General features: G+C 42.7%; 1 protein-coding gene across 6 annotated transcripts in view; it reads right to left on the bottom strand.

Moving 5' to 3' along the window:
* Positions 1-25,752, bottom strand: part of SLC37A1 (solute carrier family 37 member 1) — a 36,530-nt gene extending 10,778 nt beyond the window's left edge. Inside the window, exons 1-13 of one of the 6 annotated variants that reach the window (XM_063393129.1) lie at positions 24,657-25,752; positions 23,747-23,800; positions 20,102-20,368; positions 18,351-18,432; positions 17,409-17,529; positions 15,548-15,626; positions 14,592-14,727; positions 13,026-13,102; positions 11,101-11,267; positions 10,124-10,161; positions 5,572-5,655; positions 1,625-1,756; positions 167-257 (exon numbers count right to left, since the gene is read on the bottom strand). In XM_063393129.1, coding sequence (XP_063249199.1) covers positions 167-257; positions 1,625-1,756; positions 5,572-5,655; positions 10,124-10,161; positions 11,101-11,267; positions 13,026-13,102; positions 14,592-14,727; positions 15,548-15,626; positions 17,409-17,529; positions 18,351-18,432; positions 20,102-20,157 — 1,063 coding nt within the window. In that variant the 5' untranslated portion in view covers positions 20,158-20,368; positions 23,747-23,800; positions 24,657-25,752. Of the gene's footprint in view, positions 1-166; positions 258-1,624; positions 1,757-5,571; positions 5,656-10,123; positions 10,162-11,100; positions 11,268-13,025; positions 13,103-14,591; positions 14,728-15,547; positions 15,627-17,408; positions 17,530-18,350; positions 18,433-20,101; positions 20,372-23,746; positions 23,841-24,377; positions 24,574-24,656 lie in introns of those variants that run through there. The other 5 variants (XM_063393127.1, XM_063393126.1, XM_063393124.1 and 2 more) reach the window with 5 other exon arrangements.
* Positions 25,753-26,811: the final 1,059 nt, after the last annotated feature.

Genomic DNA, 26,811 nt, shown 5'->3' on the forward strand with positions numbered 1-26,811 from the left:
ATAATACTGAATTCATAAACCTGCTTGGTGACTTAGAGCTGCCCTGCCACTGCAGCAGAGAAAGCCTCTTTCAGAAGCAGTAATGTTTATTTTCTTATTTATTCCAAGCTCATATTTGCAGAGACTTTGTTGCCATAATTCTGTACCCCTTTCCTGTAATACTCACCTACACTTGTGATGTAGAGGGGAAGCCAGAAGAGGAAAGTGTAGCTCACCAGCTTTGCAAACAGGAGACAAAGGGAGAACTCCACGACTCCCTGAGAGAACAATGAAAACAGGGAGTTAATATCTTGACAGAGTTATTTGCTTTCACAGACCATTATGAAAATGGTTTCTAGGAAGCATTTAGGCTTTTCTTTTTCTCTCATGAATTCCCAACACACATTTTTCCCCTGAGAGCACAAAGCCTGCACTCTGAGCAGACTGTGGCATTTTCCTACATGTTTCAATTGTACTGTACTGCCTGAAGAAAGAACACTAAAATGGTACTGAATAACCTGAGCACAGAACACAGAAATGAATATGAAGGATTTTATATTGTTTGGGACACCTGTACCACTTATTTCCCTTAAATGAAGTTGTTATACAGCACTACAGCAGGTTTGGAGTGTGTTTCAGAGAAACTGGCATCTTTTTGTGCTCTTTATCTCCCTCCTTCAGATGGATTCAAGATTTCTGCCTTATTGCTCAGCTCTATAAAAGGTCAGTAAACCAGTCTGACACAGTCCAGATCAGAATGTGGTTAAAAGCACATCACAGACTGAGCAATGACCTGCTTAAAGCTCTAACTTGCTCCATCCTCTTTCCTGCTGAGCACATTAAAGTGCATTTACTGCACAGAGCAGCAACTAAACTGCCAAATTAACCCATCTTCACCATCTGATAACTTGTTTGAAACCAGATTTGTTCAATCCCTGGAATGGAGGGCTGCAGTTATCCTGAGGAGCAGCACACACACTCCACATGCACCTGTGACCCTTCCCAACAACAGGCAGGACAAATATCACAGATTCCAGGTGGCAGCAGCAGCAATTTTTTCACCCACTACTTCCACTTTGCCACAGGAAAAACAGTTGAGGACAAGACTGAACATGACAAGAAGATGTAGGAATACAGAGATTGGGTGCTGGATATTTTTTATACTCTTCACGTGGTCCAAATCAATCTGCAAATAATCCTAATTCTGCACTCAAGCTTCTGGTTGAGAGGACAATCAAAAATGACAGGTTCTGAGCTCCAGGAAACTTCTTTTCCTTTACCAGCAGCCCAGATGTTTGGGCTGCCTGAAACTTCTCAGACAAGAGATTTTAAGATTAAAGTTTTTAAAACAATGCTGAGGAACATAAAAAGGGGAGCCATAGAAGGAAGTTCTGACCCACAGAAGTGCTTATGGACTCAGTTTGCAACTACATGTCATTAGGTTCAGACTTTTAGAACTTTCAGAACAGATTTTAGGACAGAATAAACTATTTCAGCCAGAAGGGACCTGTCGGAGTCTAGAACATCCCACATTTCAAGACTCTGATGGAAAGTTAATATTCACTGTTGCTGCACCTAGAACTTCATGGAAATACGAATTCTGAGGCAAAAGGAAATTCTTAAGAGGAGCAGTACAGGCACTCACAGGTATCCTCAGGGCCCCAAGGAAGCTGATGGCTGATGTCCCATGCCTTCCTTCCCCAGTGGCCACAGTGCTGGAGCTCAGTGACACGCTGCAGTTCTCACTGTCAGTGAGTAAATGCTGCATCTCTGGATCCTGCAACATCCCCCAGCAACAGAGGAGAGAGAAAAGACCAAAGAAACAAAGTATGTAACAAGAAATCAAACAGTTCCAACATAATTTTTAAAAACTAGCACCTGCTTTATCACAGAAAGTTACTTTTAAAAATGTCTTGGTGTGGATACACAGAGTAGACAAGAGAGAGCAGAGACTATTCAGAATATCAGGTGGTATCTGGTTGTTTCTGTCTGAGTGCCTACAGTCCATAATAGAATCAAGTTTCTGTTCTATTGAAGAACAGTTTCAAGTTGCAAAGCCCCCACATACTAAGAGTACATCCAGTGGAATAAAACAGTTTCCAGTCTTCCCTCACCTCACATAACCGTGGTTGAATTAAAGCTGACAAGCTATTGAGTCCTACAACATTGTGTACAAGAAACTTCTACAAGGACACATTTCTGTATAAAATCATGTATTATCTTCTTTCTGTACAAATAGTGAGCCTGTTTTTCAGACTCTGTAACATCCTTTTACTGACTGATCTAGGTACAGGCCATCTTCCCATGTGAATTATGGACAGTGAGTGCTTTATGTTAAGCAATCACTTTTTTTTTTTTTTTTTTTCACATCTGTTCCATTTGAGCATTGCAATCTCCAAATTATAAAAGCCTGGAGTTCACCAGCATTGCCTAAGCTGTGAATTCTGAGTTCTTTTCTAGTACTAGGAAGGATTTTATTCCAAGAATTCCACTGGCTGCTAAGAATACTTGTGGAGCAAGTTACCATTCCACGAGAACAAGACAGCCCAGTGTAGCCAGGAGGGTTTATGTTATTTTTAATCCTCTACCAGACTGAAGTGAACTCTCAGAATAGAACTGGAAATTTACATCTTACAGCTGTACACAGAAAAAAAAAATCAGGTATAAATAGAGCTCAGTACTTCTTTTCCAACTTGGAAAAAGGATGGGATGTAGCTATCCTCATTTTCACCTGCTTGCTGAGAGGCTTTACCAAGCTGTGAACTTTTCCTAGTTATGTATTCTACACACTGTCTTCTTTCTCCTAATTCTTCAGCATCTGAACAAAGCCTCAGTGAAGAATTAAGTCTCAAATATATATTTGACTGTAGGCTAGAAAGGATATAACAGCAGGCTGTTCCATTTCCAGTGCTTATTGCAAAGATGAAAACTTTGATTAATATTTGCTAAGCTGATGGGGGAAGGAAAAAAGTAAGTCCTGGAAAAATTCAATTCTGCTATTTTACACTCAATGATTCTAAATAAATTCTGTTTTTAAAGAACATCATTTAGGAGAGAGCTCCAGGGAACCATCTGGACACCTGAGCCCAGACACTCAGCACAGTTTTAGAAGCTGTCATGCAGCATCCAAAATTCTGGATGTGATTGTTAAATGGGATGCAGGACTTACAGGAGTCCAGTGTCTGGGCTCAGGTGATAAATCATTAACCAGAAGACAGAAAAAACATCCCAGGACCTTTGGCATGGCCCTGCAAACCTATATCATGGCCCAGGGGTCATTCCATCATCATAAAAAATATTCATCTTCTGAATTACTGGAGCAACTTCAAAACTTGAACTATTTTAACAGCACCAATTCAAACCATAAAGTAACAATTTTTTTTAAAAAATGAGAGAGAGATGAAAAGAGGGAAGAACAAAGGGTTTAAGCAGTGAAGCTCCCCACTGGATTCTAGAGGATGTCTGAGTATCTCCTGCACAATCAGCACAGCAAACTCAGCCAGGACTGTCTGAGGCAACACTGCTCATTTCTCAGACAAGCAGCTCTAAATCTGTTTCAGAAGAGTGGGTAAATATTGCAGTAGAGGTGACCCAAGTCCAAATAACTTCTTTAAACTCATGCTGGAAACTTTTGTCGATGATTTGGGGGTGTTTATGCTGCACATAGCTAAAGGATAATAAACCCAGCAGTTTGTGCTTGGCAGAGAGGATGTTGTACAGCCTTGCCAGCTTGTCTCAGAGCATGATTAGGCATATGGCACACTCTTGATCTCTGGGGAAGGCTTCATTATCCCACAATTTTATGTCATTTTTAAGAGGCCAACCTAACATAAGCAGCATTGAAGGCACAGAGGTATTCAGGTCATGCAGCCAGAAACACACTCTGCTCTCAATCACTGCAGATCCTGAGTATTTGCTTCCTTTTTACAGTAATTGCAGAGGTCAATGAAAACCCAGTAAAAGCTGCCATTCCAGTGTGCTTGGAGACCAACCCATCAATGCAAAACATCTGCTGTTTGTAGAGGCTCAAAAGCTGACTGTGAAAATCAGCTCCAAGTAACTGCAACACACCCCCTGTAAAAAGGGGAAGATGTTCAGCTTGGCTCTGACAGGAAAAAGATGTTCTTCTGTCACTGGCAGAAAATCAGAGAGCCCCAAAGAGTGACAAAGAAAGGGTTTTAATGATTTTATCAGTTTCTTTTTAAACCTTGTTAAGACTCTGTAATACAAACATACCCCAGCTGGAAGGGTGGAGAGAGAAGGGGGGGATATTCCCAGGATTGCCAGCAATTCCCCAGGTTCACTGTCCGTGTTGTCCCTCTGTCCTGCTCCCAAGTGACACCACTCCAGGGACCAGGGGTACATTTTCCTCACCCTTTGATAGGCAGACCCTTCACAAGGTGGCAGGAGAGGCATCAGCAGAGTTAAAAAGGAAATCTCTGCTGAATTGCTGATTTATGTGTTTTTTTAGCTTTGTCATCATGATTTAGAATCCCAGATTGGCTGGGGTTGGAAAAGACTTTGAAGATCACCCAATTCCAACCCCTTCCACTATCCCAGGTTGCTGCAAGCCCTGTCCAGCCTGGCCTTGGACACTTCCAGGGATGGGACAGCCACAGCTTCTCTGGGCCACTTGTTCCAGTGCCTCACCACCCATAAATTTAAAAGATTTTCTTCCATAAATTCCATCTTATCCAAAGGCACCTGCTGATATTCTTCAATCTCCCCTTACCTTCCAGCTGGCTGTGAAATAACAAATGGCTTCTGGGCTGGAGACTATTGTTGGGCAGCTCAAAACAAAAATAAACTCAGTACAGAGGGGGTTTAAGCTGTAGTGAAATGTTTCCTTAGCAAAAATTTCAAAACTTTTTTACCAGCACCAATTATTCCACCCTGTGAATGCTCATTATTATTCTATGGGCAAAGGACAAAGAGAACAGGAAGTTTCTATTTTCCTGGAAAAGTCTGAAAGAAGTTAAAAAAAAAAAAAGTTATCCTTTCAGGACACAACGTGCCAAGTGTACTGAATACAAAATTTCAAATGGAAATTTTCAGTTCATGTCCATCACAAGATAAAATGGGGTTTTTTTTTTCCCACAAAATGGGCAAGCCCAGAATTCCCTTTCTAGTGAGAAATAGCAGACCTTATGGTTATGAGTTTTAAGCAAGATTTTTGTGAATAATTGCATATATTTAGAACTCTCCATCTCCACATATAATCGTGTAAGTACAGACAGCTTTTGAAAGGAAAAGGGAGCAAAGTGAGACTGCAAGGATGGGACACAATATAAATAATTTAAATATTTCAAGTGGGCTGTCTTTAAAGTATTTTGCAGTGCATTAATTTTGATGGAATTGTGTCAAGATCACAAAGAAAAGCTCAACTGAGCAAGCACTGCCATCTCCTACAGCTCAGTTTGCATTATTTATGGCAGGTAATGCTTTGTTCCCTCACCTGAAGTTACATTTGTGTGCAAAGATGGAAGCAGATTTCAGCACCACAAAGAGGAGCAATCTTTACAAACAGTTAAGGTTTCATGTGAGCCTTAAGTAGTCTTCCATGCTATTTTACAGCAATATTTTAGATTTTACCTGAGGTTTGCCATTTTCCTTAGCATTTAAGGTTGGCATCGGGATTCTGCACCGAGAGGCGCCGTTCAGGAAGGTTTTAGAACTCTAAAAAAAGAAAACAAAAAAACTTTATGTTTTTGCTGCTTGGTTTTTTTGTTAAGGATGACATTAGTGTCAATTATCTCTCTGGAACAAGTTTTTGTGCATTGTAACATAAACATAACCCCAACTGGAGCATTTTCAATTTGATGACTGTGTATTTTGAGATTTTCAAGTTCTTACACAGACTTATGGCAATGGACATAAAATGCACTCACGAATTGATCTGAAGGTTTATTTCACACTGGTTTTATACAGAAGCAGCTGAATTCAGAGCACAGTCATGCCCCTCTCAACATCTTTAGCTGCTTTTTCCTCTATTTCACTTACTGACATTGCAAACTGAGTTTTGCTCTAAAGCAGATGATTCCAGCAGCAACTACAGAAGTTTGTTCCATGAAAACCTTGCTTTTTCACTTTCCTAATCCCTTTAAGAGAGAAGTACACCCCTTTAGCTTATACCCTACAACACTGTATTCTTTTAGCCCATAAATGCACTGTGCTATTGTGGACAGGAGTGTTGATGAGGAGTCTGAGCACCTCCAGCAAGTTCCAGAAGAAAAAAAACGAGACAAAAAGCTACATTTTAGGCACCAGATTGACTTTTTATCCTTATTAATAAGTACATTCCTGTGTCAGTTCACATCAAACTGCATTCACTGGAAAACACCATTTTGAGATCTTTAGTCTACAAAGATTTACCAGGGACATCCAGATTTGTCTGCTGAATTAAATATACAGCTCTAAAGTAGGTTTGAAGTCAGGTATGGACAACCTATTGCTAGGTCCAAAAGAAGAACTCTGTATTCCTCAGGGATGAGATGCTGAAGTGTCTAATCACACACTGGATGCCAAATTGAAATAAAAAAAAACCCAGAACAACAACAACAACAAAACACCACCAAAAAACAAGATAGAGCAATAAAAATCCCTCACAAACTCTGCCCCAAATAACCCCTCCTCAAGCTCATCAACACAAACAAAAAAAGAATGAAAATCCTCACTGAACAATCCAGCTCAAAATCAACTACTGGGTAATTCTTCCCCCTCCAGAAAATCCAGAGTATGTTTTCCAGTATTTTTAGACAAATTGCCCTTCATTAATCAAATCCTTCTAAGAAGAAAATTACTTTTGAGGATAAACTGTGGTATTTCTGCAGCTCAGAACAGAGCTGAGGCACAAGCAGTCTTGGACATGCATTCCTCAAAATAAACCAACAACACTTGAGCCTCCAGGGTCTGATAAAACAGATTTTTAAGTTTTATCTTACAGAAAATCTGGCTCTGGTCAAAAATGTGATTTACAAGAATCCACAGGGAAGAAAATCCATCACCTAGAGACAAATCATCTACATTTTTCATCAGCAGCTCAGCAGAGGAAAAATGAAAGACTTTTACATTTGACTGTCAAAAAATAAGATTTACTGTGGTAAGGAGAAAATGTGTAGGAAAAAGGACTAGACTGAGAGGCTGCACATTTAATACTTGTACTTCTTCCTCCTTTTCAGGAGATAAAAATTGCAGCCTGGTAATTTTTAAATGCACAAGCACTTTGCAACAGGAGTTTAAGGGAGGGAAGTTTTCTGGGAATGCAAAGTCGAGACAAAGGCAGTTCCCAGAGTACAAAGGCAGGTTTGTATGAACATGATGTAACTATTGGGAAAAAAGACACAGGGAGAAAAGATGAGAAGTAATGAAACCAGCTCTAAATCACATTTCCCAAAGGGGAAAAAAAGTGAAATCTCCTTTTTAACTTTCATACAGGAAGAGCAGCAATTCTGAATAAAGCCCACTGACTTCTCACCTGCATTTGTCATAGGTACAGCCCTTCAAAAAGTCAAGATTAAGCCTCCAACGCCAGCATTTAAAAGCACTTTATTGTCCTCAAGTATTTATTTGGAAATGAATTTCAGATGGGTAAATCAGAGCCAAGAAGAATTGAGGCAAATGAAGCACAGCCCAGGAAAGCAGAGAATAAAGAGAGAGAACCACACGCTCAAGGCTCTGTGCCTGCCTCTCCATCTGTGGTTTTGGACAGCTCAATGAAATCAGATTACTCACCACTGCAAACTCTGTGGAAATATTGGGCTCACGACCACGCTGCAAATAAACAGTAGACCAAATTCATCCAGGACAGTGACATCACACAGAGAGGACCCTGATCTCTGAATCTTAATATAAACCCTGAGTCCTTTCCCTCGTGCTCAGCATTTATTTTAGTGGTGCTTAAATTTAACTGGCCTCGTTCTTCCAAAATGAGATTTAGTTTTTAGCACCAGCCAGCAGAGCTGCCTGCACCTACCCAGGACATCTGGCCAAAATTACCTGCCACAGCCTTATGAGAAAAGCAAGGGTTTACTTTTAATGCCTCAAAAAAAAAAAAAAGCTTTCTAACTATTTGCAAAAGCACACAAGGTTGTTGAGGTTGTTACTGGAATGACTGAACAAAAAAAAAAAAAAAAGGATGGACAGTATTTTACAGCTGCCAAATTCCATCCCTTGTACAAAATAGAGGAAATATTTTTCCCTGTCTTACTACATGAACCTCCCTTCAATTAGCACTCACTTTTCTTTACAGTCAGAAACTCTCATCACCACACCTACACCTGGACATCTTGAACTGTTACCTAATTAATTTCCTTAATTTCTAAGGCCACCTTTCTGTGAACAGAAGCTGTGAGCTCCTTCCACAAGGGTCTAGAATCCTTGCAGACCACTCAGGACTGAAGTATTTGTGCACCTCCAATGACATAAAGCTCCCTAGGACAAGGCAAACCTCAACCTGAGAAGGGTCCAAGGCAAGCAGGAAAGCCCTTCTCAACTCCTCCCAGATTCCCAGATGTGAAATGGGAATAGGGAAGGAAGAAGTGATGCCTTTTGCTCTGCAGAGTGAGGTTTCCAGGGAAACAGAAGGTCAAATCCATCTCACACAGTGAGGGTGAGCCTGGAGCAGTGACCCTGCTGCTGTACTAGTGAAGATTGAGTTAAATGTTCCTCCTTTTCTGCAACTGGGGGAAACAGCTCCTAAAATACTGATATTTTGTTAAAAAATATCATGGTAAATAGATACTCCATATCAGAATTTTCCACACCAGCTCACTGAGACAGATGAGCAACACACTGTGCAGAGCTCTTTAGTTAAGCTTTCCAGTTAAAGTGTACTTGAAACAAAGAAATATTTATTTCCATAAGGCTTAACTGGATGTTCTGTAAAAACGATGCTCTGAACTACACAAAAGCCAAGGAAAATGGGACTCTTAACAGCAGACAATGAGAGTCACTTAAAATACTCTCACATTTTACAGAAGTTACTTGTAAGAAATGAAAGAGAAATAAATGAAGAATACAGAGCATAGTGTGAGCCCACCTTGTCTCACAGGAATAAACTAAGAGTTCCACAGACTACCAGAAGCATTCAGAAGCTTTATCAGAAGTGCTCCATATGAAGATAAAAAATCCACTAAAGTAAAGCAGAGAGAACACAGACTCGAAAAGTTGCCTTCAGTGCCTATTCAAGAGCATTTAAAATGTAAACTCCATTGATCTGAAAATATTAGGTGGTAAAAAAGAGCAATCAAGCCTGTACAATCTACCTGTGAGACTGGCAAAGAAAATGCAGTTCACATGAATCCACATGTACAGACAATTTCCATGTGGGATTTCTTTGGGACTTTCACCAGCAGCCCTGATTTGCCCTCAGACATGGGAAACCTTGTGGCCTGCTCTGCCAATCCCTTCTACTATTCCAAAAAACACTTGGAAATGTGGCAGACCTGATTGCCCAAGGGTTCCTGGGGGCCTGGAGCAAGAACTGCTCCAGATTTTGGCTGCAGTAGAGACAAACACAGAGCATAATCTCTGGAAACATGAGACAAGATCAACCTGTGAGCACAATCCTGAAAAACAGCCAGGAAGGACATTCAGTTACCAGAAGTTAACACAACTGGTCTTCCTAATGCTCTCTTTGTTGCCTTTCCTTGCTTTTTACTTTTCTCCAGTTCCATTTGGACTGCCTTCCTCTTCTTGGGTTCACAGCTTCACCAGGCAGAAAAGGAATCACCTCACACAGTAACTCAGGATTTCCTAGGGAAATCTTTCCACCACTGACACAACTTTCTAGAATACTTAATTCTGAGCACACAAAACATAAAGATGCTCAGGAAGACTGAAGAAAATCAAGAAAACTTAAGAAAAAGAAAAAAAAAAAGAGAGGAACTGTTTTTACCTGGCTTCTGTAAGATCAAATGTTCCAAAATTTTAGTTAGAACAAATTAATTCACCTCTTGATTCTGCTTTGAGAAAATAAGCTCCTGGTTTAGCAGTGAAGCACAGAAGACCAATCCTTGCCTCAAGCACAGGAACAGCTACAGCAGCCTGGCACAAAGAGCCACACAGACAATCTGATTCACAGAGCCATCTTAATAAATGGGTCTATTAAGAGGCAAAAATGAAAAAAGAAAACAGATTTACTCACACTGGACGGTGTGCAGGAGCAACTGACATCTTTAGGATCTGAAATAAAATACCACACATAGCTAATAGTGAAAACAAGCCCAAGAAAGAGCTCTTAAAACACTTTCAAATAGAGTAACATACTGACAATAAACTGACAGTACAGATAAAAAGTGCTACTCTGGCAGTGCAGCTAGTTACAGAACTCTATTCTATCTGCCAAAATTTACTTCCTGAGCCAGGACAGTTACAGTAAAACAAGCATTCACATCTCTGAGTCTGCAGAGGGACAGGATTCCTCTTTAATTTCTGATTTAAAGTGTCAAAACCTGCTCCATTAGCTGCCTCCTGTTACTCATAGCACAGAGGATGGACAGCAGCACAGAAAATGCCCTGGGACCTTCTGCTGAGGTACAATTAAACCATTTATCAGCACAGGGAGCTAAGCACAGGACACTGAACTCAATTCTGAAGTGTCACTCTGTCAGGGGAGCTGGGGAGGGGTCTGGAGCAGAAACCAGATGAGGAACAGCTGAGGGGGCTCAGCCTGGAGAAAAGGAGGCTCAGGGGTGTTTTATTTCTCTCTATAATTCCCTGACAGGAGGGGACAGCCGGGGGGGTCGGGCTGTGCTCCAGGAACAGGGACAGGAGGAGAGGGAACGGCCTCAGGCTGGGCCAGGGGAGGCTCAGCTTGGGCAGCAGCAGGAATTTCCCCATGGAAAGGGTTGTTAAATACTGGAAGGAGCTGCCCAGGGATGTGGTAGAGCTCCCATGGTGGTGTCCAAGGAAGGCCCGGACGTGGCACTCAGTGCTCTGGGCTGGGTGACAATGTGGGCATTGGTCAAAGCTGGACTCAGTGACCTTGGAGGGCTTTTCCAGCCTCAGTGATTCTGTGATTCTGACTGGATAAGCTCTTAGAAGGCACACAGGCTCTTTGCAAAGAGGGCACAGCTTGAGGAACAGGAGCCCTCCATGGCAGTGTCCCACTGAAGCACTCACGTTCAATGAGGAACAGGAAACAAACAACTCCCATGGCAGCCACGATGAGCCCAGGCACCACAAAGGAGAGACCCCAGCACGTGGACACCCAGTAGGCAGCAATCAAGGAGCCCAAGATATTCCCTACAGAAGTGTGAGAGTTCCAGACTCCCATGATCAAACCTCTCCTGCAGTAAAAAAAAAAAAACAAAACAAACATTCATTCTAAGCATCAAGCTCTTGAGGAAAGTGTATCAAAATGGCTGTGCATCTGTGGTGTCAGTGAAATAGATCTTATAGTTCTTTAACTGATCATTTATTTATGCTACAATCTCCATCTAGTAATTTCAAGGCACCTAAATATTAATAAAACTGTTGCAAATACTCTGTGCATGACAGAATTCATCCTGCACTTACTGGCATTTAAGAACACCACTAGGGCTTGCATATTTCTGGATAGTTTCTTTGATTAAAACAAATATGCTGATGTTGTGTAGCATGTGGACACCAAGTCTGATGCTTTTGGGAATAAAAATCCTCCTGCAAACACACTGCACTGATAATCTGACGCTTGCAGGACATGTCAGACTTGTCATGCTGAGGAAAATAAATTGTACAGCACATGTGGAGCAAATTCAGGATTTTCTGGTGCCATTCTGGATTTGCTGGGCTCTGGTAGAAGATGACACCTGCACAAGCTTGGCTAAAACACACATCAGGTTTCTGTCTGCCTGCAAATCCCAGATTGGAGCTGCTGCTCCATCTGAGCCAAGGTAAAGCACAAAAACCCCACTGAAGTCGTGACAGCAGGGATTTTTTTTCCCTTTTAAGTCATGGGAAAACTGCCTTGCCCTCAGCAGGATTTCACCTGGAGCAGCCTAACTTGAACAAACTTGAATCCTTTCCATGGCTTGAAGACAAGTTCTAAAAGTTCTGCTCATGCTTCATGGAATTACAGCAGAATGAAAACAAGGACCAGGTCACTGACATTTAAACAGAGCCCTACTCTCCAGCCCACTGTGTGGCATGCTAAAAATAAAGGATATTGCTTTTGCACAAAGCAAAACCTGAATAAATGCATTTATTTTGCACAGACTCCCCAGTCTTGTTCAATATTATATGACAGCTACCATTTTCTGCATTTCTTCATGGAAAATTAGTTTGAGGCTACATCTTTTTAACCATCCTGTGGTTTATATAAAAATCAAATACTGAATTTTAGTACATCCTTCTCTGGAACTGATTAACAATAATGCTCTACATGGAGAAAGGATGGTACCACAGTAGCATTATTATATGCTACATGCATCAACCATTATCAGAGCCAGTGAGTTTAGCATGTAGCTTTGCAAAATGTATGGAAAATTACTGTATGGTGTGACAAAATAAACATCATCAGTGATCTCTGTGCAGGATTAAGACCCAAAACCAAGCATATGATTTAAAGATGATGACAAAAGAAAGGTTAAATCAGTTGCCATATGTATTTTGTCTTCTAAATTTTCAAGTTTATGTAAGTGTGTTAGAAAAAAAGACATTACAGAGATATTTTTTACAGTTATGCCCTGACAACTGTTTTGGAACATAAATGAAAGCACAGGAAATTTCCCATTAAAATGGCATAATAACAGCCTTTACTAAGAGTAGTTTTAGACTGTTTACATTTGCAAGAATTATTCTGATATAATTCTGAAATAATTCATCTGAAAAAGAGCTACCACAGAACACTGTTTTGACATGAGGGAGACAGTTTCAAAGCCATATATAAACTAAGCAGCATAACAAAGGAAGCTCCTTTCAAAATTCTGACTGCTTTGTTTCAGCTCAGAAAAAACCCCAACAAATCCACAGAAGCCTAAGAAACATCTTTAATATATTAATTATAATATCACAGCCCAGGATGTATTGCTCTGTACTTCCAAACCTTTGGATTATGTATCATTTACCTTCCTTTTCCAAACCAGTTGCCAATACATGTAACAACACTTGGCCAGCCAGTGGTTTGCACCAACCCATTAGCTATCTGAAAGCAGATAAAAAAAATATAAATAAACATTCTCTGTCACAAAACTCCTACACAATTCCTGCTGAGTGCTGCACTGGGAAAAGGAAGTCTACAGAAATGCTTTGAATTTAAAAATTCAGTTTTGGGAGGTTTTGAAAACATTTTATCCCGTCCCCAGGAATAAAGAAGTTACAAAGTTTTGCAGAGATTCTTCCCTCTACCTACATCTTTATAATTAGTTTATGATTTAAATCACAGAATACTGTAATTCAGTCACACGTTTACCAAAAATCACACTGCCCTGAGCAGAACAGAGAAGTGAATTCCTCACACTCAAGCAGCAGCACAACACTTATCTCAACTTGAGCATATGGCAAAGCATGTTTGCAATCAAATAAAGCAGAAAAAAGAGACAACTTTAGGGGAGACTGGAGAACTTTAAAATGCTTAACAGACATCTGTAAATAAACTGAGAGGAGGAATTTAATTTAACATATTCAGGATGAGGTAAGAACTATTTCAGCCTCCACACTGCACAGAACTTTAACTCATCTCATCCCTAAAAAGAGGATACTCATCCTCTCTCCAATTGCCCCATAACACAAACACCACAAAACAAAACCTCACATGTACAACGAGCATTTGAACATGCAACAAAACCCAACCTCCCTCTACCCAACAAAAACCAGTGGGGCTGGTGGTGAGGGCCCATCCTTGGAGTTACAGGGCTCACTGACCACATCCCACAGGGCAGAGACAGCTCAGCCCCAAGAAGGCAATTCCTGTCCTGCAAAACATCTGATCCCAGTGACACATTGGTGACAAGGTGGCAGAAGTGCTGTGCCCACGTTAGCATCTCTGCATGCCACCTTGCTCACTGCCATGCAGAGGTACCAGAGGTGAGAGAGTTACTGCAACAGGACAGAAAGCAGCATTTTGGACAGAAAGACCTGTCCAAAATGGCCCCAGTGCCAACCCTACCCTGGTCCTGACCTAAATTCCATTTCAGGTCAACAGTAAAAATTCTTGTGACACCTGACCAGAGCTCTGAAAAATCTCCCACAGTGAACCTCGTTACATAAACTGCCTGCTCCCAGCCACACCAGTGTGGGAGACTGTTCATCATTAGCAGTGTAAATGGAATTTTCTGCAGAGAAAGCCAGGATGTGTCACTCAGGTCTTGGCAGACTGACAGGAGTAAACAGTCTTGTTTTAAAACTCACCCGCATTTAAGCTTGCAAAGATTTTATCGCTGATTTGACACAGAGTGGAAACACATTAATTTGCTTTCAAACATTTCTTCCACTAAAAAAAACAACCCACCATTTTTTAAAAATAAAGCCTGGGGGTATCCACTCTATCACTTCTGCCTGTCATCAACAAGATATTCCAGTATTAACATCCTCCCACCCAAGCACTCATCACTGTGTGCAAGTGAAAAACCCCCAGTGTAACCCTAAACAGCACCATGGGAAGAACTCTGGGTCTAAATTAACACTGTGCCTACCTGGGCCATTATGTAAAACCACAGATTATGCACATTATAGAAATAACCCAATCCAAACATTGCAGTGAAGAGTCCACTGGCCAGCATCCCCCCTGTCAGATAGTACCGGATGGGCAGGCGCTCTCCGATGAGTCCACTTGGAACAGGGGAGGAAACAAAGAGAAAAGCCACGATTAAAAATGACATCACACCCCAGAAGCCTTCACAAATGAAGAATATTTTATGTTGTTTAATTCTGGTTGAGGAGAAACTCTACTGGTAACTGTTGGTTGCCTTCGCAGTGGCAAAAGAGCAATTTTTACACTTGAGAGGGGAAGAAAACTCCCTCAAAAAAGCATTTCAAGTTCATTAATTGCACAGTTCTGACATCTGCACAACCATCTTTCAGGGAGATAGTCATCTGGAGAACATTCAAAGTCATTTACTTACAGAGACACTTTCCAAATTATGTGTCTCCAGCCATTTGAGGTGAGACTTGTCTCCCTTGCTAACAATTCAAGCAATGAAGGTTCTGCCTTCTTTTTAGTCAGTAAAAAGAAACATCTCCAAACAACAGCTAAGACTGCACACTTCAAGATGGGTTTGGTATTATTTTTAGGAGGTGTCTGATCACATTCTTTGACTAAAGAAAGCCAGGACAATCATTTTAACCCAATCAGTGCAATTTGGAGACTGATTGGAGATTGACTGACTGACTGATTTACATTCTAGATGAAGAAAAGACAGGCTAGACTTCAATCTGGAAAATATTTCTGCACAAGTCACAGTTGGTGCAGGTAAAAAGCTTTTTATGTATCATTGATACCACTGGGGCTCAGAATCATGTTTTTGTTTTGTTTTTTTTTTCCCCTCAGCAATCAATTTCTCACTCTCCATCAGAAACTCAGTAGTAAAAGCACAGTATCACAGAAGTCACACAGCCTTATAAATAAACAGTAAAGAGAGTGGGGTTTTACCTTAAATACATTCCAACGGCATATGCACACAAAAATGAGTAATCCAGTGCTCCCAGTAGCTGTTTGTAGTTGCTCTTATCTAAGAATAATTTTCAAAACAAATGATCACTTTAAATGTACTAAGTACGTCCCAATCATTTCTACATATAACAAGAAAATGTCAGTGGATGTGTACTGACATTCAGTTTTCAATGGGATTATTTAGACTTCAGCAAACATTTTGCCAATGTTTTATTTAACAAAAAAATACCCTTCTGCCTCTAAAATACTAGGAAAATATAGGCAGGCCCATCCTAAACTCTACCTTATTTAAAACAGTATTTTGGAAGAGAAGAAACATCAGTTATTAGCAAGGCGCCCTTTTCTCATAAGGCCTTAGGCAAAAGAAAATCTAAAATCCAATTTAAAAGACTTGATTAAAAAGTGGTAAGATGAGTTGCAAAAGCATGAGGTCCTACAGTCAAAATGGCTAAAAAAAATCCATCATCATAGAGGCTTTTAAACAATCAGCTTAATTTGTTTTGTTTTTTTAAATGGGTAAAGCCTTTTTGCATTTCATTTTGCAACTATTCACAAAGCACAGAGTTCTGCTTAAAAAAAACCCCTCAGTTCTGCCCTGAAGAGCAAACAAAATGGGAACTGGAGAGGATGGAGGGAGCAAAGGGGCTCCACCCTGATGGAAACACCAACTCCCAAGGGACCTGAGCTCATATCTAGACAATTTATGTATTTATTTGCAATGAATTGCCACAATTGCTATTAGCTTTGAGCTTAAAGTCACAGATATGAAAGAAATTCCTTCCTTCAGTGTCACTCCCAGCTCTGCCAGACAAACACCTGAAAGAACAAGTCCAGAGTGCCATTCCAAAGGGGCAGCTTGGCAAGGATGTCCATGGGAAAAGGAGGATATTTGGGCTGAAAAGCCTCCATTAAAAAGGTCAATCAATATTTCAGATAAACAAACTTAATCCCCCCTTGCTCAAAGGACAAGAAACACTCCCCAGGTTTAAGTGTATCCCACCAGGGGCATTAAATTTTTTCCTCCAGCAGGAGTTAATACACTGGATTTTGTCCACAGAAGCCCCAGAGCTCAGATCTTTAATTATCTTTGAAGAGAGAAGGACTTTTTTCGTTAATTGCTAATTAAAGACTAATTAGAATGTATGGCTACACAGACTGGGGTGGACTGGCACATTGACAGAATGGACTAATCTGTTTCACTGATGTTTCTGGTAGCAATAAAAGTGTCAAGGAATGATTCAAAGTCTCATTTAAAGTCAAATACGGTTCAATTAAACTTTAATTGTTCAGTAGGCAAATATATTTTTTATTTAAGTGAAAGGCCAGGTTCATAAACGATCCAGTAAGTTGTCAAATCTCTCGTGCAATAAAGTCTCCCCCTTTTCTTCATTAAAATGGAGAGAAAAATATTCCTTCAAGGCAGATAAGGACTCTGCAAAGTTCCAATTTAGATAAGCACCAAGTAATTGCACTTAAAAGACTGCTTGAACTAACCATGCAGAAAATGATGATTGATTTTATTCTTCACCCTTTCTTCCTAAATAGACATGCTAAAGACAAAACCCATTTTTTGACTGAAAACTGATCTACTGCAACCATCTCTTAGTTATAACAAGTAAAATAATATAACTTGTTTAAGTGACTTTAAGTAGCAAAAAATCTTAAGGTAAAGTCACAACTTCACTTTCTGTGGAGAAATCAGTGAGGACATGGAAAACAAAACACCCCTTCCATGCACATCCCTCACATGTGAAGAAATAACTAGAAGCAAAGGATCTAATTATGAATATCAGCTCATTATTAGGGAAGACAAATACAAAACTAAAAAAAGAAGCCTTACCAAATGGCTCCCATCCACACTGAGAGCCATTAAATGGTTTTTTGAAAGGCTGGATCTGGGCAGCATATTCCTTGTAGGAGTCCAGCTCACCTTGACTTGCACAATGCTTATGCAGCTCTCCCTGAAACAGAAAGAATATTTGGAAGTGGAAAATTCACTTGTTAATTGGGGACTGGTAACTCTCCTACAGCAAGAAATTTAACAATTCTAGATTTATATGTACATGTGTTAAACCCACCCAAATCAGTAAAATTGTTGGCTCTTATTAATTGCTTGGTATTTACCTGAGTGAAGCCACCATTACAGGACAGAGTAATAGCATGGTTAGAAAAAACATTCTACAGTGAATTGGTGTTTCTGACAGTGAAAATCTTTGAAATTCTGCAGTAACATCAGGTACTTTGCCCACTGTTACTCATCAGTTTTATACAATGCAGCACTGGGGGATTTGATTTGTGTTTGGCATGTTATAAACACTGAAGATTAAAGTAAAAACCCAGAATTAGAGAATTTGTGTCATCAGCTTCACTGGGAACAGTCACAAGAGTACAGACAAGGATGACTATGATGCTCAACAGCACTGGGAACACTCCTGTAAATGCCAGTGGAATGCTCAGCTCATCACTTATGAACAACTTTTCTCAACCATTAGAATATAAACATCTCAGATACCACAAATTAGATTAATTCACATGAATTAAGTGTAGGCACAGCTGTTTCCAGTCCAAAACCCAGACTTACATGCAATATCCTAGGTGTGGTCTCACTAAAGTTTATCAAGCAAACATCACTGTGTGCCAGCTTTATCAGTCTTTCATCTTGAAGGCATTTCAAGTTAAAATTTAACCTTGGCTTTCACAACAGGAAATACTGAAAAAGACAACGACATCCTTGTCTGACAGGAGCAGGAGGATGTTTAAACAAGGACACCACCTCTCTTACCTTCACTATACTGATGGGTTTCCTTGATAGATGGAAGCTGGCATACAGCAGGAAAGTGAGAGAGAAAATGAAAGCTCTATACCTATGATATAAAAGAAAAAAAAAATTAAAAATTATTTTATTCAGATTTTCTTTTAGCACCGAGTTACATAAAAACATCACACAAGTCATTGATAATATTGGAATAGTGGAAGACAACTTTTTTGTGTTCTCCAGCAGCTTGAAGATCCATCCTTCCACTCATGCTGCTTCCCTTCTGCTCTGGTGGGGCCTCAGGAGGGAGCCTGGTGGCACAAGGAGCAGGCAGGACAATGTGGCACTGCCTGAGCCCACACAGCTGAGCTGCCTGCGTGCAACCCTCCTTTGGGGCCATTAAATATCAGCTCAAAGTTATCAAAGACCAGCTTAACACACTGACAATCAAATTCCACACCTTCCTGTCTCGTTGGGTTTTGTGGTGTTGCTAGGACATAAGTGATGGCTCTCTTAATTGTCAGTTTGGATAATTCCTTCTTTTCTTACTGCTTTTAGGATTTTACTTTACTTTTGCGTTCCTCTAACAATAGAAATTAGTAATTTCCAGAGCTGGACAATGGGACTGACACTGGAGCACATGAACAGAATTGAGGAGCAATGGGATTGGGCAGGAATTCTCCTTTGTGCCTCACTGGGATCCTTTCTCTACAGTTCAGCTGAATTTTTAATAAAAGGGCATCTGAATTTCACTGTCACTGCAGGCATTAAACAATGGTAACAATCTGATCCATTCTATTCCCTATCTGTAATTTCAGTTGTTAAAGGAGAGCATTTTGTGGATTTGTGATTTTAAAAGTACCCTAAGTGTGTCTACTACCTCCTTCTAGCCTTGATCTTAAAATTAACATCTGTAAATGTAAGTACATATATACATACAAATATCTGATATCCCACTGCCTACTACAGTCCCTGATTTTAAATAACCTTTTTCAATAATTTTTTGCCTTACGAACTTTTACATGGCCAGGGTCTTGTTTTATAATCCTGGCATATTCACAGGAAAAAGAGTCATCCCACGAGCAGAGTTATTCACCCTCATGACTGAAAACATCCTCACAAGGGATAAAACTGAAATTACTTTGTTCCTGTTGCTCAGCTAGCGAAAATGTCATAAAATGGCTCAGATGGAAAGTGCTTGGTCTTTCACTTATTTTTTTGTTATTCACAAACAATTGACTCAGTATTCTATCTCAGGAAGCACATGAACTGATGCCATAAAACTTCCAGGAGTAATTTTCCTCAAGCTAGGAGGAACTGATTTTTGTTTGGTTTTGCTGGGGGGCTTGCTGGTTGTTTTTTTTTTTTTTAATATTGCAGTAGCAAGAACTAAAACTGTAATTGTGTAAGTCTGTATCACCCACCAAATTATTGGGGAGAAAATACAAAAAAACCCACTTCTGGTTAAGAAAAGAAAGCTAATCTGAGCACTCCTCCCATCTAGAAACTTGAAAATGTAATTTATTCTTTCAAATCATACCTTGCATAGCAAAGGATAAAAGGCTTTATTCTCTAGCATGCTTAACTAGTGAGGATTTGTCTGGGTTTCCCAGCAAAGCCTCTCACCTTTTAAATATCAGCAATATTTATTTATTATACAACTGGCTATGTTCTTCCTGTATGTATTAAGCAACGAAAAAGCAAAAATTTGAGCAAGGCAACAGATACAAACTCCCAGTGGCCACAGCATGGATCACGACCAACACCTCAGGACTCACCACTGATCTCGTGAGAATGAAGTGATGAAACGAATCCCGGGAGGAAGCTGAGCCATCTACACCAGAGCTGGCACCAGATTTCAGGTGACACAATGATCTGCGTGTGACAGAGTTATCTGCTCTTCTGGAAATGGAACAAAGATCCCCCAAAGCCTTTGGATTCCACAAATGGGGAATATCTGCTGCTGGGCTGATCTCCTTGCAGGCTTTTTTCTTTCTTCTACCTTCAGTCACGACGTGGCAAATTCTTCACTCTGCCTTTGTTTACTGCTGATGTTCAAATAAGAGAAGCTGGTAAGTAAATAGCCTGGTCGAGTTATTGGGATGTTTTGTAATCATAACATTTGAATCAGCAATTATCCATTTCAGAGGCAAGTAATTAACATCCCTAATCTTCACATCAAAAATTCAGTGGAGAACTTTAAGCCTATATAAATTGCAGCCTTCCCTGATTTTTATAATTTATAATTTATTTTGAGAGCTTGGCGTTGTACAAAGCAGTGGAGACACAAAGGAAAGATGCACTCAGAACTTGACCCAAAGCCAGCTGACATCAAAACACTCTGCTTTTGTCCCAGAATGACTACAAATAGGCAACTCCCCAGCTCACAAAGATCTGTTTGAGCACATCAGAAACATTAATGAGCTTGCAATTTGCTCAAAAATGGCTTCAGTGTTTCCAGCCTGGAATGAGAGACTCCTCCAGCTTGAGAGTGGGTGCTGCTGAACAATGCTGTCGGCAAGGCTTGACCAGCACTCCCTCTTCCACCCCCCTTCCTTGACCCAGTATCAGCACAAAGCTTCACATCATCAGAAAGCCTCGGGAAAGGAAAAACCAAGTTTTTTCACCACTTGAGCTCCCTACACCAGCACCAGGGAGAGGGCAGGATCATGTGTGTCCTCAGTATACAGGGAAGAGCGAGACTGTGGCGGTTTGGTTCAAACTTTCCACAAAGTTCCTCCTGTTTGCTCCAACATGGGCTGAAGCCCCTTGACAATAAAAACATCCATGATTTATTCCAGGTACTGCAAGAGGAACTGGCTGCACTGTTACCTGGCACAGCTCAGGCAGCTGCTGAGTCAGGCAAGAGGAGCTGCAGGCAAAAGGTGTGACCAGAACTCAGGAGCAAAGCCAGCCACCCCGGCAGCATGCCAGGGACACCCCAGGGTCTGCCACGACCTCACAACCCTCCTGGCAGCCCTGTTCAATGCCAGCACAAGCCAATGCCACGCTCCTGATGGGAAAGCTTGTAGGATTCAGGATGGGCTCTCCTGGTAGGTGAGAACAGGAGGTGAGCCAAAGGGAGAAAGCACAACTGCCAAATGCAGGGTTGGTGTTCACCTGGGAATTTTAGGGGCTGCCACAGGGCAGGCAAAGGTGTGAGAGTCCCTCCTCTCATCTCCATTGCCCCATCTTACTACAGAAATCAAAGCTGTTCTTCCTCAGCCAGGTAAGTGACAACAAACAGGATCTGCTGTGTATAAGCTGGCAATGGGAAAGCTTCACCACCTCCACAGGCTTTCTCCCCAGAAACAGAGGAACACTACTGCTTTCACATAACTGAGTGTCCCACCCAAAGAGCAGGGCTCTGCTCCTTTACACTTACACATTTTTGTCATACCTCTATTTTTTCTACGGTGTCCTGGCTCAGCTTGCCACCTCCCTATCCTAAAAGTGAATTGACTTGCTAATCTTGTTTGGCATGTTTCACCCTCTCCCTGGCCCTGAATCAGATTGTGCAATTAATCAAACCCCATAATCATTTCCGCCCAACACGAGCGTCTTACCTCCTCTCTGAGGCTGCAGAGGTTAAAGAAAGTGCAAACCTACCCCCTCCTCCCCTCTCCCAACTCCAGATAAAGATCCCTGCCTCCCTTGAGTCAGACCCTGTAGTCCTACAGCCATGGTTCAGCCTGATCCATCAGAAATCCTGCCCTGAAATACATCTGCTCCAACAGGGAATATTAACTCATTCCGTGGCCACAAAACTGCCACATTGGATGAATCCAAGGCAGCAGGAGCACAAACACAAGGATTAAAGCTGGGATTGCCCCTTACAGCCACAGCTGGCTGGTTAGGGCAGATAGCAAAATTCCAATTTCAAAACAACAATTTCTCGTCAGTAATCTGTGTTTGGTTGAAATGAACTGCAGATAGCTCCAAGTGGGAGAAAAAAGGTAAGAAGAAAAAGAGGTTGGTACAAGTAGCTCACAGCAGGAGTGAATTTTGCCTCCAGCAGTAACAGATTCATTTCAGGGTTATACCAAACCCCATTTCTCCTCTCTCACAGTCCACTCTCCAAACACCAACATTATTTCACCAACCCCACCAAGTGAGATGACAGAAATACCTAGTGGGAAAAAAACCCTGAGAAGTCAGCAAAAAACAAACACCTGAGGTCCAACCTCAGCGGAGAACATCCTGAAGCAGTTCTCTTAATATACAATAGGACAGGGCAATTATCATTAGAGCAAAGCAATTGTTTAGCAGGTTACTATTTAATAGCTCTAGTGCAAGCAGGAAAAGACTTCACACATCTGACAAAAGGTTTTGGTGCTCAGTGGTCACGCCAGGCTGCACTTCTGTGCACCTGCTGCACAGATTGTACCCACAGCACCTCCCAGCAGTGTGTGCTTGGGATAAATCCCATTATCCCAGGGACCCCAGGCATCACCCAGCAAAGATGAGCAGCACATAGAGAACTGCAGCCAAACTCCATTTGACAGGGGTTGGTTTCATTTGATGTACTGCAGGCAGGAACACCTGAGTTCTCGTTTACTTGTTAACAAATTGTTTCTGTCCCTACATATCTCTAAGTTCCTCTGACAATGATGTGCATTTTAATAAACATAAAAAAATCCTCTGAATGATGCCTTAAGTTTTAGCTTTTATATTTTCCAGATTCTGTACCGCATTAGTACATAACTCTGAGCCTCATATAAAGTGTTAGCCAGTTCTCCTCACAGTCTGTTCAGACAGAACAATCCTTTTCCAGCCCCAGAACCAAGGACACCACTGCAGCTTCAGGCCCAAAAAGCATAAACAGAGAATTGAGGAGAGCAATCTGGGAGGATGGGACTTCATAACCTGAAGCTGTCATTGAACAATTAACCCCAATCTGTAAATGGACCAAATCTTATATAAGTGTGAAAACGTGAGATCCATGGTCCACCTTGGGTGTAGCCTCTGCCAGGCTCTTGTACTGCCCAAGGTGTACCTTTTGAAGGTCTTTTTGATAAATACCTACTTCATTCCTTTAACACTGTCTAGCCTCTGCTCTAGGCAGCCTCTCAAGGCATCACACCTAAGCAAAGAAATTTTTGACAATAAAACTTGTGATAACAGGTTGTAAAGATCACATTTTGCTGTAGATTAAAGCAGATCTTAAAACGCAAGCCATACTTCAGAAATAACAGTAACAGCCTACAACACATAACCAGTAGTTTACCCATACAATTTTTTATATTTCAGTTTTACTGATGAAGCCCAAGGACAATGCCCCATTCAATCACTCAAACTTGTTTTACGTTCTTTCATTTTCAGCAACTATTTCTGCCAATAGCGAAACCAACCCTCCACTTCCTCCTTGCTGTACTGCACCATACAAAGCGATATTCCCGTATTTACTTTGAAACCGTATTTACCTTTCAAACTTGGTTCTGATCCTTCGCTGCAGCGGCTGAAGCATACCTTCCTCCCTATTTCGGGAAAACAGGCGCTATGAGCGGCTTTTTCCCCCTGCAAACACGGCAAACCCTGGATCAGCTGTGCTGGAGAGGCAGGGGGAAGGTCCCGCCCGGCCACAGCGCAGCTCCCCCAGGCTGGGATTATTAATTCAGTGTCTGCAGACACCGGGGAATCAAACCCTCCCCGGGGTGGCCTCAAGGGCTCCAAACGCCTTCGCACACACGCGGATCAAACGCACACTGTGCTTAGTACCCGGCAGCTCTGCACCTGAGCCACAACCTGCCAAACCCATCACTCCGGGGCCTTAAATAACCGCGTTCCTTCTAATACAGGGTGGGGGAAAGGGTTCCCCGCGGCTCAGCCACAGAGGAGCACCGGCCCTGTGAGCACAGGGTGAGCTGGTGCCCTGGCACGGGCAGGACCGACCAGGGCGGCTCCGGCCATCCCAAAGGTCAAGGGCAGCGAGAGCCGAGCCGGGGAAGGGGCAGGCACCGCCTTTCACCGGGACCCACCGGCAGGGCAGGTGTGGGGCAGGGCCGGGCTCTGTCTCGGATCCCACCGGCAGCCCCGCGCCCCCGGGGCACCAACCTGCGGCGCCACCCCCGGAACCGAGGAGCGTCCCCCGTCCAGCAGGATGGGGGGCTGCTGGCAGTGTAAAAATAAACGGGGGAAAAGGAGACAAAAGGCGGCGGAGCGGCGGTGGCCGGCAGGGTGATGGACCGCCCAACCCCGCGGCCGCCGCTCCCCGGCACCCCCGGCCGGCCCGGCCCGGCCGCCGCTCCCGAGCGGCCCCGCGGCCGAGGGGCCGCCCCCGCTCCGCCCCCGCCGCGGGCTCGGCAGGTGCGCGGCCCCGGCCGGACAGCCTACCCTGGGCTGCTGCTCCCGCCGCCGCTGCTGCCTCCTTCTTCCTTCTCCTGCTCCTGCCAGCCAGCCTGCCGAGCCGAGCGGCCGGGCCGGGCGCGGCTGCGGATCGCCGCCCGCCGCCGGAGCTGCGCGGCGGGACCCGGCGGCCTCGGCCCCTCCCCGCCGCGGAGGAGGAGCCTGCCGAGGGAAGCCTTTGCTTTAGGGAGAGCAGTGCCAGCAGGGCAAGGAGGTGGTCCTGTTTCTCTGTTTACACCAGGTGAGGCTCCTCTGGGGCGCTGTGTCCAGGTCTGGGCTCCTCAGGACAAGAGAAGGTGGAGCTCCTGGAGCGGGTCTGGCGGAGGTTACGAAGATGAAGGGACTGGAGCATCTCTGTGACCAGGAAAGGCTGTGGGAGCTGGGGCTGTTCAGCCTGGAAGATGAAGGGACTGGAGCATCTCTGTGATGAGGAAAGGCTATGGGAGCTGGGGCTGTTCAGCCTGAGAGGACCCAGCTGAGAGGGGACCTCATTAATGTGTATAAATATCTAAAGAAGTGTGCCAAGAGGATGGATCCAGGCTCTGTTTTGTTGATGCTCAGCAACAGGACAAAAGGAATGGGCAGGAGCTGATGCCCAGGAAGTTCCACCTGAACAGTGACCGAGCACTGGGACAGATTGTCCAGAGAAGGTGTGGAGTCTCCCTTACTGGAGATGTTTCTGAACCATCTGGACACAATCCTGTGCCACGTCCACCAGGGAGGTTGGACCTGTGACTCACTGTGGTCCCTTCCAGCCTGACCGTTCTGTGATTGTGAACTGCTGCCCCTGGCAGGACCCCAGCTCACCCCTGTCCTGCCAGAGAGGGAAAAGATGCTCCCTTGTCCCTGCTGTCCCCATCTGTCACCCCGGCAGCCTCTTCCCCTCCAGATGCTCAAGAGTGGTGGCCTGACCCCTCTGCACTGCCCAGCATTGCCAGAGGCATCCCCAGGCAGGCAGCCCCCAGCCTGGGCAGGTGTGCACAGCTGCTGCCCTGCAGCACTGTCAGGCATGCATGAAGGTATTTGTGGTGCCAGACATTCACAGATCACACAGCAGATTATCTGAAAGGCAAAGGAAACATTCAGCAGGGCTTCATTAAGGGCTTCATTTATTTTAGTTGTCTCCTGGTTTCTTGATCCTGCAGTGTTTCAGAAACCACATATCAAAGGTCAGTTTATTTATATAAATGCACACTTCCCGCTGCAGGTGTATTTCTTCATCATAGCCACCTCAGCAGAGCAAAAATCCCTCTGTTATTTCCTTCATCCAAGACTGAATAGCTGCTAAAGTTACCTCATGCAGGTTTATTTGTCCAAGTCTGTCCCTTGTAGAGCACCACATGCCTGACAAGTGACCCCCTCAAGGCACTCACTGAAGTGTCCAATATTGTTCTTTTTCCCCTCTTATCTTTCACTGCCTGTGCTGGGAATATCAATAAAAGAAACTCATGATTCCCAGTGTGATGTTCCTGAGGCCCCACATGCCAAACACTTGGACACGTGGTCAGCTTTGCTCCATGATCCCAGGGCATCTTTCCTTCACCTTCTCCCAGGCAGTAAAGGAACACTTCACCCTTATTTTCACATTTGCAGAATCAGGGTCTCAGAGTTGCATCTGAATCATTGCAAATGCAGGTGGGTGCTGTAAAATCTGCTGCTTTAAAGCTTGTTGGTGGCAGATGTTGAATCCATTGATTCCATCCATGTTGATTCTTGCTGAGATTTGTAAGTAGTGAATCAGAGATTAAAAAAAAAAATCATTTCTCCAAATGCTACAAATGTCCTGCTTGGAAAATTAATGCACTGCTCTTGATCATCACCAATCTTACCTTCTGAGAAGATGAGTTGCATGAATTATGTGGCTGTACTTCTGCACCAGCAACAGAAGGAAGCCAGGCACTGTCTATTCAGACTGGTGCACAGACACACACACAAGAAAAAAAAATTGTCTTTCAACAGCAGAAAAGGTCAGACCCATCACAGTGCATCTGGATACACGGTTAGCCATCCCAAATTATCACAACTCTTCATCATCATGTGAAATCCTCATTTTTTTAAAAAAATGCTGTTGTCTTGGCCCTTTTTAAATTCCTTAAAGAATTTAACATTGCTTGAGTATCTTACAATTCTGTTACAGGCATCT

The sequence above is a fragment of the Prinia subflava genome, chromosome 3 (genome assembly GCF_021018805.1).
Source record: "Prinia subflava isolate CZ2003 ecotype Zambia chromosome 3, Cam_Psub_1.2, whole genome shotgun sequence".
Classification (NCBI taxonomy): Eukaryota; Metazoa; Chordata; class Aves; order Passeriformes; family Cisticolidae; genus Prinia; species Prinia subflava.